This window comes from Alexandromys fortis, unplaced genomic scaffold, assembly GCF_014885135.2.
Source record: "Alexandromys fortis isolate MF-2015 unplaced genomic scaffold, M_Fortis_MF-2015_v1.1 scaffold_14, whole genome shotgun sequence".
In the NCBI taxonomy this organism is placed as follows: Eukaryota; Metazoa; Chordata; class Mammalia; order Rodentia; family Cricetidae; genus Alexandromys; species Alexandromys fortis.
The window spans coordinates 279,381-293,552 of NW_026067910.1; the positions used below are offsets into that span (position 1 = coordinate 279,381).

At 42.8% G+C, this 14,172-nt stretch overlaps 1 protein-coding gene across 1 annotated transcript in view; it reads right to left on the reverse strand.

The window, feature by feature from the left end:
- Positions 1–14,172, reverse strand: part of Cdk19 (cyclin dependent kinase 19) — a 136,995-nt gene that overhangs the window by 10,848 nt on the left and 111,975 nt on the right. The window contains exons 6-8 of the mRNA XM_050137963.1: positions 9,595–9,726; positions 4,759–4,902; positions 4,541–4,611 (exon numbers count right to left, since the gene is read on the reverse strand). Coding sequence (XP_049993920.1) covers positions 4,541–4,611; positions 4,759–4,902; positions 9,595–9,726 — 347 coding nt within the window. The remainder of the gene's footprint in view (positions 1–4,540; positions 4,612–4,758; positions 4,903–9,594; positions 9,727–14,172) is intronic.

Consider the following 14,172-nt stretch of genomic DNA (forward strand, 5'->3'; position numbering starts at 1 on the left):
ATATACCACTGTCAATGTTTTCATAATCTCCCTTTCTGTCTTTTATTTATTTTTGAAGCAGAATCAGTGCTTCTTAAGACTGTTTAAATAGGCCAGGTGGTGGTGGTGGTGGTGGTGTATGCCTTTAATCCCAGCACTCAGGAGGCAAAGGTGCGGGCAGAGCTCTGTGAGTTAGAGGCCAGCCTGGTCTACATACTAAGTTCTAGGTCAGCCAAAGCTATACAGAGAAACCCTGTCTCAAAAATCAGCCAAAACAAAAAACTCCAAACCAAGCAAGTGTTATAGAGAGAGGCGCTGGGGAAAGACTCAGAGTACAGACGTGGCTCTCAGAAGACAGTCACCTTTGCTTTATGTCTCTATCCACAGACCAGGGGGATCTTTTTGCTTTGGCTTTATAAAATTAGAACCAGTATAAAAATTCTATGTTTTCACATTTAATGTTGTCTAATTAATATTTCCTTTATCACTGCCTACCGATCCAGAGCTGTTTCATCACAGTATGTCGTTATGGGTTAACGTGACACACATGCCAAGGATACAATACCGCATGAGAATGGGGATTGCTACTAGACCCTGGCTTGGTTATTTCTCTATCGTGTGCTTGGACCAGCCTGCTTTTCATAGGATAAATGCTTGGGAGGATGGGGTCAGACGTCCTTGTACCAGCCTGGTCTTCACAGGATAGATGCTTGGGAGGACTGGGTCAGAAGTGCACATTCTGAAGGATCTCTGTTGGTGTTGTGTTGCTGGGGGCCTTTTACTTTTCCTTGACAAAGTAGTAAGGAACCGAACTTGGGCCTCACACATATTAGGTAAGCATTACTACTCAGCTACAGATTCCTAGCAACCAGAATGTTACTATTTTTGTTTTTTTAAATTGATATTTATTTTATGAGTACAAATGGATTGCACTACATGCAAATACTGACCTGAGAGGCCAGAAGAGGATGTTGGGTCCATTGGAACTGAAGTTACAGATGCTTGTAAGCCATCACGTGGGTGCTGGGAACCTAACCAGGGTCCTCTATAGGAGTAGCAAATGTTCTTATCTGCGAGGTCATCTCTCAAACCCTGCTTTTGAGATGGGATTTTGCTAAACTGCCTAGGCTAGCCTCAAGCCTGCTTTAGCCTCCTGGGTATCTGGGATAACGGGGTGTGCTTCACATCACCTAGTCCAGAAGTTACATCCATACCAAGTCCCCAAAAGCACTCACACTCACATTCACAGAAGAACAAAAGCACAAGTGTCCGTTTTACGGTACCCTGGACAGCACCGTACCCTGACAATACTTGGGAACATCAGAGAATTGATGAACAAAGTAGCTACTGGGATTGGTAATAACAAGAAGCCTTATGTTTACAGAGAAATAATTTCTCTCCCACCACCTATACATAAAGCTGGTGTAACTCAGATCAGCCTTCTTCAGCCTGGGATTAAAGGCCTGTATCACCACACCCAGATTGAGCAGCGACAGAAACACCACAGAAAGGCCACTGTAGGACTGCAAGCAGAGCACACTGGTGTTCTGACTATACAGGCAAGGTGTAGGGGCAGAAACAGTCAAAGAATCTCTAGAAGAAAGCCCTGAGTAGACTGCTAATCACCCGGAACGCAGAAGGTAAGGGGAAGTCAATGCCTGACAGTGAGACAGAGGTTCTGCCCCACAGGGTTGGAACACTAGGTGAACCACGGAGTTATTTCTTAGGACATGAAATATAGGCCACCAGGGTTTAGGATTAAGAGAGCAGAGTTTTATTTCAGGCTGAGATTCCATTGGCGATTGTCTTAGGATTTCTCTTGCTGTGAAGAGACACCATGATCACAGCAACTCTATTTATAAAGGAAAACAGTTAACTGGGGGTGGCTTAGAGTTCAGAGGTTCAGTTCATTATCATCATGGTGGGACATGGCGGTGTGCAGGCACACATGGTGCTGGAGAAGTAGCTGAGAGTCTGACACCTTGCAGGTAATAGGAAATGGGCATGGCTTGGGCATATATGAGACCTCAAAACTCAGTGCCACCGAGAGTACTTCCTCCTAATAGTCACTCCCTAGGACTTTATGGGGCCAATTACAAACTACCATAGCAGTTTAAGAAGTGAATTTGAAAACTGGGGAAATGCTGAGGATACATGTGGATTAGTAAACTAAAACCCTCAAGTCTGAAACCCAAAGCACTTCCAGAATCTGAATAAAAACAACCCTCAAATCTAAAGTAACTTCCTAGTCCCAAACTTGAATACACTTTTTTAAAGACATGTATTTTGTGTGTGTGTGTGTGTGTGTGTAGACATGTTTGTATCTGCGTGTGTCACAGCATGTGGGGGCTGAAGGACAGTCACATTCAGCTTTTACCATTCAGGTCAGCGGGCTTGTGCTGCTTCCACACCTGGAGCACCCTCCTGTGTAAGGGACTTGCAAGCTGTAGAAATAACTGGTGGTAAACTGAAGCCAGCAAACCGTGGGGTTTTCCAGGGAAAATGCATAGTGACAGAGGGGCCCAGGTCAAAAGTTTGAGATAAGTGTTACTCTAAGGGCAGAGGCTTCCTGAAGAGCCAGAAACTAACGCTGCTGTTCTCTAGTTCCTTTCTGGTAACTCCTCTGTTCCAAAGCAGACTGTCTGGACTGAAAATTCCTGATGAGCTGATATGATCTCAGCTATCAGCCCGTGTGCACCTTCAGCAATCAACTAGAGTGCAAGCCCCTGGATATCACTAATAGTTTTACTTATTTATTTTACTGTGTTTTGGGTGTTTTCCTGCAGAGGTCAGAAGAGGGTATCAGATCCCCTGGATCTGGAGTTACAGAAGGTGATCAGCTGCCATTTAAGTGCTAAGAACTGAACCTGGGTCCTTTGCAACAGCAGCGAGTGCTCTTAATCGGGGAGCCATCTCTCTGGTCCCCTTTTTTTTCTCTTTTTAAAAAATTATTTCCTGCCGGGCGGAGGTGGTGCACGCCTTTAATCCCAGCAGAGGCAGGCGGAGCTCTGTGAGTTCAAGGCCAGCCTAATCTACAAGAGTTAGTTCCAGGACAGGAACCAAAAAGCTACAGAGAAACCCTGTCTCGAAAATCAAAAAAAAAAAAAAAAAAAAAAATATTTCCTATACATGGACATTCTGGCTGCATGCATTTCTGTGTACCATGCTCAAGCAGTACCTATTGAAGGCCTGAAGAAGGTGTAAGATCTTGTGAATCTGGAGTTACAGAGAGCTATGAGCAGCAGGGAGGTCCTGGGAATCTGAGGAATTCTCTTATCAGATCCTCTGGAACAGGAAGACCCACTGTGTGTGGGCAGCAGTCTAGCAGTCTACCTATCTTATTCAGCCCTGTGGATTGAACAGCTTCTCAATTCTCAGACTCCTAGTATGAGATGACCGACCAATGCTTGGACTAACTCATTGACTGTCTGTCTGTCTGTCCGTCCCCGTCCCCCCCCCCCCCCCCCCCCCCCCCCCCCCCCCCCCCCCCCCCCCCCCGCCCACACACACCAGTCTGTTTCTTTACAGAGAGAATCCTGGCTAATAAAGCCGGCCTGCACTCCCCTTCATGTCCAATCAACATATTTGTCTGTCTGTCTGTCTGTCCCCCCCCCCCCCACACACACCAGTCTGTTTCTTTACAGAGAGAACCCTGGCTAATAAAGCCGGCCTGCACTCTCCTTCATGTCCAATCAACATGTCTGCCTCCAGCGGTTTGTTTTATTTGGATCCTGGACCATGTGCTCTTCCCTGCCATCCTTCCTAGTTTTTCATGACAGCATCTCAGTCACCAACTCAGGTAGGAATAAAACCACAACAATCATATTGAACTGAGGCCTAAAATGTATTAAAACTGTAACTTTTTATTTGGGGGAGGGTGTTGAGACAGGGTTTCTCTGTGTAGCCCTTGGCTGTCCTGCATCTCACTCTGTAGACCAGGCTGGCCTCAAACTCAAGAGATCCCTCTGCCTCTACCTCCCAAATCCTGGGATTAAAGGTCTGTGTCAACAGGCCTGGCCTCTGGTTTTAGATACGGCAGCCTTAAATTGGGTATATAGTTAAAATCATTTGGAATATATCTTTTTTACAGGACAAGTAAACCAACCCTGAGTTTCTGGTTTAAACCTCTATCCTTTTAAAAAAACAAGTGCATTGTTTCTACTGAAGCTACAATATGCAATTAAGGACCTGAGTATTGTATCACTCAGCACGTTCATGCTGAAATCTAATCCCCAGTGTGAAAGTATCAAAAGGGAGGCCCCTCAAAGGCATTTGCTGTGGAGGGTTCTGCGTCTGTGAATGGCATTGATGGCTCAGAAATGAGGCTCTAACACAGTTCACAGCCTTCTGCCCTCCCACCAGAGGAGACACAGCAACAGGGTACTCTTTAAAGTGAAAACAGCCAAGCCAACCAGACTCCAAACCTGCCGGCACACCTTCACCCTGGACTTTCCAGCCTCCGCAACTGTCAGAAAATTAATCTCTGGTGTCCAGGCATTACTGGTCCAGACTTTTGTTTGTTTCCCCAGCAAAGATGAACTACAGTAATCAGGGTCACTTACGTTGTTCTTCTAAAGTCCTTCTGAAGTGTTGGGTACTCCGGCATTTTTCTAATATCTTCCCAGTCTTTATCTTAAAGAAATTATTTATAGAAAATATCTTATTAAAAGTCTCCTATTTTTTTAGTTTAAAAATAAACATAAAACAAACTTTATGCATGTTCTTACAAAGAAACACGTTTGAACTCCAAATGATACTTTAAAAAGGGTAACACATTACCTGCAGGAAACCCCATGACACTAAATATCCGATCTAGCTGGTCATGATGGAAAGGATTGCTTGTTTTTATATCCTCCTGACGACAGTGGAAAATAGGCTCTGAAGTCAACAATTCAGCGAATATGCAGCCTATTGCCCATATGTCTACAAAGGGAAAACATTTTATACAAAAGCATTAATTTCCTTAGTTCCAATTCCTAGATATAATTCCAATACAGACAAAAATATATTTTAGTAGAGCAATATGTAAAGTATAATAAACATAACGAAGAACCGTACAGTAGCTGCAGATTAGTTCAGTTGATAACGTGCTTGCCTTGAATGCACAAACACAAAGGTTTAGGCTCAAGCCAGTACCACAAACCCTACAGCCATGGTGCCACACATCTGTAACCTGAGTTTGTGGGAAGTAGGAGAATCAGAAGCTCCGTCAAAAGTGCAAACCAGCCTCCTTAGATATTTAAAAGTAAGACACACAGAGCCAGCAAGATGGCTCAGTGGCTAAAGGTGCTCACACAAAGGTAGAAGAACAGAAGCAACTCCTCTGACCTCCACATGTGTCCCGAGGCGTGCACACATGTGGATGTGGGTGGCACACAGTGAAAAACAGATTAACACAAATAACATGGGATGCCTTATCATAACAGTTCTGAAGCCAAAGAAAAGAAACATTGACTTATAAATTTCCTGGTGGCGAAAGGCTTAGAAAAAAACCTAAACTTGGCAAAAAAAAAAAAAAAAATTCCTCATGGGAATTTGAGAGAACTTCTCACTGTATAGTCAAAGCTGGCCTCAAATGTGTGAGCTTTCTGCCTGAGTTTCCCAAGTGCTGGGATCCCAGGCTTGTGCTCCCACACTTGACACAATGAATCCCTTTCTAACTGTCGCCACTACTTTAATCACAGAGGCATTTAACTGCTGATGTAACAGTTCATGACACTCAGATCTGACAGAATGAAACAATAATCCTATCTGTTAGCACAATAAATTCTTCTGTACAGAGAGCAAAAGAACTATAGAAAACTCGAATTCTGCCTATAAAACCCCAAGAGTCCATTTCCCCGAACTAATTCTGAACTTAAAAGTTGACACACAAAACAAGAATAAGCAGGCACAGCATGACACCAGCGAGACACACGGCCGGCCGGACAGAGTCCCTTTAGCTGTCCTCACCACTACCAAAACCTTAAGACAAAGCTTGTGAGGGGTCAGAATCGTGACTTACTTGATGGATATTGTCTAGATGTATAAGACCTCAGGCTTTATTTATCAGCACTAAATAAATTAATTTAATGAGTTTTACTACTCAAAGTTACAAGACATAATGTATTTCTAGAACTAAGATTATACCTACAATGTTTTGCTATATGCATAAATGAATTAACTTTTGAGATAAATATTCACATTTGCTCATTTTGATAAAAGTTATTTAGTAAGTTTAAGAATAGAAAATACAGCTAGGAATAAAAAAAAATAGTTTACCGCAACGCCAAACACATCCTGAAGATAAACTACATAAACAAAGAGTTTAATTACATCCATTAACTAGAATAAACGTCAGTACGCTCTGCTGTAAAAGAGGCTGCCCAACATGAATCCATGTTGGAAGGCCTCTCCTGTCTGACCATTTAGACATTTCCCTCCAAGAAATCTGCCTTCTGGATAATGGGCAATGGCCCTCAGTAACCGCTGTCTACCACCCCCATTACTGCTATCATTTAAGGCTATAAAACATGACCTAATCTTCCTTCATGACACAGCCACCATCGTCATCACGGACATCCCTTAACACCACATATAGTCTGTGTCAACTTTTTAATCCTTTCCCATCTGTCACTCTTGTCCCTAATGGCTCCACCATCTCGCTTCCTCCTGGCTTCTTCTTTTTTTTTTTTTTTTAAAAGATTTTATTTATTTATTATGTATACAACATTCTGCCTCCATGTATGCCCGCATGCCAGAAGAGGGCGCCAGATCTCACTGCAGATGGCTGAGAGCCACCATGTGGTTGCTGGGAATTGAACTCAGGACCTCTGGAAGAGCAGTCAGTGCTCTTAACCACCGAGCCATCTCTCCAGCCCTTCCTCCTGGATTCTAATAAGGGCTACACTACTGTGAGCGGCCAATCATGTCAACTCCTGATTGGTACTTCTGAGGGACAAAAGGCAAAATCTAGACTTCTCTGTGAACTGTTAGCATAAAGAACCTCAGAGAAGAAAGCAATGTTTTAAATTCTGCCTCCTGCCAACATTATCTTATAATTCAGTATTTCCGTCTAGCTCTTGCATCATTATACTTGTTCCTGACACAAGCCAGGGCTGGAGAGAAGTGAAAATGAGTGAGTGTGTACCTGTAGATATTTTAAACACAGAGATAGCTCATTTGGAAGTTATTTTTCTCTATCTTAATAACCTCTTAACTTCTACTGTGAATGGATTATTAGGACTTATGATTTTGTTTTGGAGATGAGATAGGATCTCACTTGTGTGTATTGGGCTGGCCTTGAACTCACTACTCACAACCTTCCTGCATCAGCATCCTCTCAGGTACTAGCACTTCAGGAATTAGTATCTGGTAAGTATGTTTCTATCTTAAGTACTAAATCTCATTAACTGGGCAGAAAAGTTACAAATTGGTTAAAATTCAATTTCAGTTCCCTTACCCGAGGGGAAAACAGTTGATTTTTAATTTATACCCAATTACATTTATTAAAACCAACCAAATCACAACAGCAAACCCACCACATCTATTTCCTTCCAACAGCTAAGGGAAGCTGAAAAAGAAAAATTCCACAACTGTGCTTCTGCAAAAGTGTGCTGCTCCCCAGAGTGTAGACACACAGCAGATCTGTGCAGGAAAGTCCATGAAAAGCTGGATTTACTGAGGACTTACTGTATGTATAACATTAACTTTGGTGGGTATGGTCTCTGGAATGAGAATGGCCCCCATAGGATCTTATTTGACTATTTGGTCCCCAGTTGGTGGAACTGCGACCTTGGAGGAGGTGTGGTCTTGGAGGAGGTGTGCCCCTGCTATGGCTTTTTAAGGTTTCAAATACCTATGCCATTCCCAGTTAGCTCTCTTTGTTTCCAGCTTGCGGGCCAAGATGTAAACTCTCAGATAATGTTTCGATCATGTTTTCCTGCCTGCTGGAATGCCCTCCCCGCACCATGATGGGTAAACCCTCTGGAACCATGAGCCCCAAATTAAATTCTTTCTTTTATAAGTTGCCTCAGTTATGGTATTTTTGTCATGGCAACAGAAAAAAGTAAGACAATGAGAAATAATTTAGAAGAAAAAAAATTTGACTAATAACTCTTTTCTTAATGGGAAATCCCCCTTTTATATGTTATACTACTTGTAGGTGTGGGCCAGGGGCATATGGATTGCTTCTGAGTCCACACATCTACCAGGCATGTTCAGCCTTTGAGCTGCATGAGTCCCAGGATAGCTATGAATATGGTCCAATGCATTTATGGATGATGAGATCATTTTACATGTTGCAATGCCAAAAGGATGAACACTCCTGCCATCCCCCCATGCCCTGAAATTATATTCCATCTTGCTTATTTTATGGTTCTATCTATCGATTTCCAGCTAACATTCCCCCTTCCTCCCCCCCCACACACACATTCTCAGACTACTTCTGCCTTCTGAAGTTATCTAAGGTACTGTTCCCAGTAACTGGTAGGAAAAGGCCTAGATAACGAGAAAAGCAAATCCATTAGGTCGGAAAACAAAAGAGCCACATGAGTACTTAGCTCTAGTCACTCTAGTGACAGCATGGCCTCAGCAGTCTCTGATCCATCTGGACACAGGTCCAGTGTCATACTCCCATTCCTCTGTGGTCAAACACACTTGTCCCCACAGCTCTGAGAACACTTTTTGCAAGTGCTTGGTAATTTGTGAATATTTTATAGTTACACTGATTTATAATAATTTATATTAACACATATTTTGGCAATATGCTACAGAATCTGGATTTTGGACACTCAGACCTTCTGGTGAGCAAGGCACTGTAATACACGCCTGCTTTCTACACAGGGATTAATCATGAGGCTAACTGCATCTCCCGACACAGGGACAGCACTTCAGTGCTTTGAGTAGCATGCCATTTTCAGCAGCTTGTTAGCCAGAATTGGGACTGTGTTGCTTGTGAATTCTTAGTGCCCTTGTTAACAGAGGCAATGGCAGCTAAGGTGTTGAGGCTGCTACTGCCTACAGCAGAGGCAGCAGCTTTGAAGAGGAGGAATATGTAAAGAAGTTCTCCCGGAAACACAAACACTCAACCCAGAGCCTGGCCTCTGCTTCCTCTTTAATCACCTTCTCTTTTTCTTCGCTATAAAGAGATCTCCAGAGCTGAGGAAGACTCTCACCTGCTAACTCCTTATCCATACCTGAGTCTTCTCTGTGGTCAGGTGGTAAAATCTCTAGAGTCTCCGTTATAAGAAAGATCATAAATCCTAACAAACATGTTTATAACTATTTTCCTTCCTCTAGTTCTTTTTCCTTTCGGTGGTTTGGCAAGTTGCTGAGTGGCGTGATCCTACCAAGACTGCCTTAATGGACAAACTTGTTCTGCAGACCATAGCATGAAGAGAGATGAACATCGTACCGTGTCTTGGTTAGACACTTGGAGATTTTCTCCAGCATGATACTCCTGTCCTAGTCCTGTGAAGACAGTTCTAGCCCTCTTTCCAACTCTTCAGATCAACAGCTACGGCAGCATAAAGGAAGATGTGCAAGCCCTTGCTTCCATGTGCACTGGCTTTATAATGGACTATTTTATATTTTACACTTAGGAGCGCTCAGCTTGTCAACCATCTTGACACTTACCGATGGCCTTTGTGTAATGCCTGGCACCAAGGAGAAGTTCTGGAGCCCGATACCAAAACGTCACAACCACTGGATCCAAATCTGCGAGTGGCTTTAGAGGAGAATTGAATAATCTGGCAAAACCCATGTCAGCTGAAAAAGAAAATAAATACATAAAACTCAACTTGACATGCTATCATAGCTACGCAGGAATTGGTAATGCTTGCTCTAAAGCCTGCATCCTGGCTAGGAACTGCACTGTTTCCCTTTACTGAGACAGACTTCTATGCTGTCTGCCTTACTGACAAGGAGAATAAAGCTTAAAAGTATGTTGATCTCTCAACAGCAAACTATTAGTTCAGAGTCAAAAGTGGGATCTGAATCTAAACTTCTGTTTCCTGGCTTTCAGGAGCAAATAAAACATTCCAAAGGCTCTTGTTTAGAGACTGTACACCTCCCCATCTGAGAACTAACTCTACACACTACTTAGTTCACGATGTGCTGGAATCAGGTGCTGTAAACTCAGAAGGGCTGACTTACATGTGCCTCTTCCCAACTCTGTGTTCAGTGACAGTGGACTGGACAAGTGGAATTGGCTATGGGGGAGCAATTAGAGCGTGCAAAACAGAAAATACCTTATGGGGACCTTTCTCCTAGAAAGTGGACTGTATCAGCACATCATACACAATCCCAGGGACACACATAAAACATAGAACAGATACTTGCTATAACATATATAGAAAATTGCTATAGTAATTCATTTAACAAAGATGTATACAAAGTAAGTATTGTCACTGTAAGGTTCTAGAGATCTTTTTTTATGATTTCATGAATAAGAAGTACCTTACATCTAAAAGACACTTTACAAACGGCATTTACACACACCATACAACCTCACTTCACCTTTGTAAGAATAGCAGTTAGTACTCTGCTTCTCACTTCTGAGATGAAGACTCTAAAGTCAAAGACAATCAAACTACTTGTCTATGCTCACAGGAATAGCAAATCATCAGTACTCAAAAACCATGTTTTGATTTAGTAGCTACATTCTTGTGTGTTCAAGTATACATGAAGGGGCAGACGTTGGTATTGGGTGTCTTTCTCTACTACTCTTATGTTGCCTAGCCATTTCTTAGGAATTGAAACAATCCATCCCAGGGGAACTTCCTTGCTGGGATGGTGTGTTTGAAACCAGAAGGGAAACAACTTCTGGTTTCAAATAGCTCCAGGAAGCCCCTGAAACTGGCTAGATTCACTATGCCCCTACCTCCCAAGGATACACTAACAACTGCTGAGAGTCATTCTCAGGCAAACCCAGCTGTAGAGCTGGCGGTGACAGTGCACTCAGGAGACAGCGGTAGGTGGATCTCCGTGAGTTCGAGGCCAGCCAGGTCTACAAGAGCTAGTTCCAGGACAGATGGATACACAGAGAAGCCCCCATCTCAAGCCCCCTCTCCAAACAAAAAGGACAGAGACCAGATCAGCTACCAGAAAAAGCAGGGACCAGCCCACCTTCCCGGAAGAGGTTCAGACCAACGGAGTCACTTTTCCAGGACACTTTCCAACATGCCGAGTTGCCTGCAAGCAGTGTGCTTCAGGTTCCCAGCTGTTGTGAGCTGTCACCTGTGCTGGGGCGGGCTTTGGAGACAGCTGTCTTTGAGTCATTTCTGCTCCTATAAGAAACCCTTCACTTAAATTCCTGTGAGTTACCCCTCACCAATCACAACGTCGATCCCTGGTGGTATCCAATTTTGCTCCGCCATGAACTCCCTCTCTGGGGTGAGTAGACAACTGTGTAGTATTTCCCCAGGAAAACCTTAGTGACACAGTACTCACCATCTTATTTTTTGAGACAGGCTCTCTCCCTGAGTTAAACACACACTCACTAGGCTGGCTGGCCAGCAAGCTCCATAATCCTCCTGTCTCCAACACCCCCAGCTCTAGGGTAATAGAGTAACTTTTAATGTGGGTTCTGGAGATCTGAACTCGGCCTTTCAAACTTGTGTGTTAGGCACTTCAACTAAGGAACCATGCAGCCCTTCAGTAGCCATACTCCTAAGCGCTGAGTGGCATCCAATAAACTATACATATGGTAATTACAAACCACAAAGGCAGAGTCACAAGAATGAAAAAACCTTATAATTTAAAATATACAATATACATAGTACATTTTGAATGTGTAAGGGATTCAAATGTACTATAAAAAGAACAAATGCCAGTGACTATAATGGATCATTTAATCAGAAGCTAAGTATGCTATAATATGCATTAAATTATAATAGATTATATTGATTATTTAGAGTTTGAAATAATGTATAATGCTTCATGAGACTGCTCTGGAGTATTAAAACTCTGGAGTTCTTAAAGAAATTAAAGTTCACCAAGGAAACCCATGTGATACCTCCCCCTTTAAAAGTCAATTTCTCTAGTACAAACAAAACCAGTCAACAATTTCCCCAATATTATACCTGTTATTTCATGACAAGACACAACACTGAAAACACCAGCTTCCCTGAGTGACGCATGCTGGCTGCTGCTGCTGGAAATATGGTGGGGAAATGTGTGATGAGATGCTGCGTTTTATACTAGAGGCAAAAACTGATGTTCCTCTTCTTATCCCAACCTCTTATCTAAGTTTTTAAAAATGAATTAAGTAATCTATTTATTTTTGGAGACAGGGCCTCACAATGTAACTCTGGTTGTCCTGGAACTCATTTTGCCTCCCAAGTGCTGGGACTAACAGCATATGCCATCAAGCCTGGCTCCATCTCTTAATTCTGTTTAATTCATTGTCAAATAAAGCCAAGGCCAGAAGAAAATAAGTACAATTCCATCCTACTGAAGCTGATAGGAGCCTTTTCAAATAATTACTAATTTAGACAAAGTAAATAACCTAAACAATGCCTTGACTGTTTTTCAAAATAAAGTATGTGGAACTGTTCAATTAAATGGATGGGAAAGCTGGGCAGTGGTGGTGCACACCTTTAATCCCAGCACTAGGGAAGCAGAGGCAGGTGGATCTCTTGAGATTGTGGTCTGCCCGGCCTACAGAGCAAGTTCTAGGACAGACAGCCAGGGCTGCACCAAGAACCCTGTGTGGGTATGCGGTGCTAACTAGGCAGTATCTAACAGCAGACAAGGAGCAACACCAGAGTCTGCATGACAGAAGCACACAAACACGCCCAGGTAACAGGAGTCAGTTCTGTGGGGTTTCTACCATGTGCTAGTAAGTCCCCCAGTGGGAGGGTCTCTATCTCCTTCAAGGTACCATTGGAAGCGTGCTCTTAAACACAGCGAAAGTAGACTAAATTGAAAACAGAACTTGAGTTGGATTTCGAAGTTTAAGTCTTTTGAGATAGGGAGGGAGGCGAGATGTTAGACAAGGACTGTTAAATATTTTTGGCTTCTTGAGAAAGGTTCTCATTCTTAGCCCAGGCTGGCCTCACTATATATCCCAAGAAAATCCTCCCATCTCAACTTGTAAAGTACCAAGATTGAAGGCACAAGCCAAACTGGGATGGGGCGGGGGAGGGGGTCCTTGAGGTTGCTGGGGAGGACAGGGCACGATGTACCTTTTTAACCATTCAACTGTACAGCCCTTTGGAGCCCAAAGAGAACTATACTAAAACCTTGAGACTCAAATCCCGCAGTCATGAAGTCCTAAAGAAACACACAGAGGTCCACATTAATATAAACTGGATGGCTGGCCTATTAGCTCAGGCTTCTTATTAACTCTTTCTTGCATCTTAAATTAGCCCAGAATTCTTGTCTGTGTTAGCCACGTGGCTTGGTACCTTTTATCAGCAAGGCATTCTCATTTTGCTTCCTCTGTGTCTGGGTGACAACTGCAGACTGACCCTTTCTTCTTCCCAGAAGTCTCCCTGTTCTTGCTGCCCTGTCTCTACTTCCTGCCTGGTTGCCCTGTCTATACTGCCTGCCTAGCTACTGGCCAATCAGCATTTATTAAAACAATACAAGTGACAGGATACAAGACCATTGTCTCACAGCAGACATCTGTAGATTTTTATTTTTATACCACTGGGATTGAACCCAGGGTCTCTTACACATCACACAAACACCCTACCATGAGTTCCCTCAGTCCCCACTATACTGTCTTTAAACAGTAATTCTGGGGCTGTGGAAGTAGCATGGTGGTGGATTTCCATATACACATAAAATGGCATTAAAACACAGTTTATAAGGGCTTAATCAATTATGCTTACTCTTACTGGTAGTTATTGCTTAATTCTTAACTTATCCCCAATCTTTAATAGAACTATAATCTTAAAATTCTTAACAATAGGTAACTGACCTGAGCAGAGAACACAATTTTATATTGACTAGGTTCATGTGACTAAGGCAAACATCGTGAATGACAAAAGCAATAAAGAGTCTAAGATGATGATGGTGATGATGAAGAATTTGCTTGGGGACAATGGAACTCGCGTTGCCAAGAGGGCCAGATAACAATAAAGACTTCTGATAGAGAGAGTGGACATCTAAACTGTAGAATCATTTTCATAACATCTAGAATTAGAGATCATGGATTGCCAACTCCTTAAAGAAATAACTGTAGAGGAAGCTGAGTCCCCAGTCAGT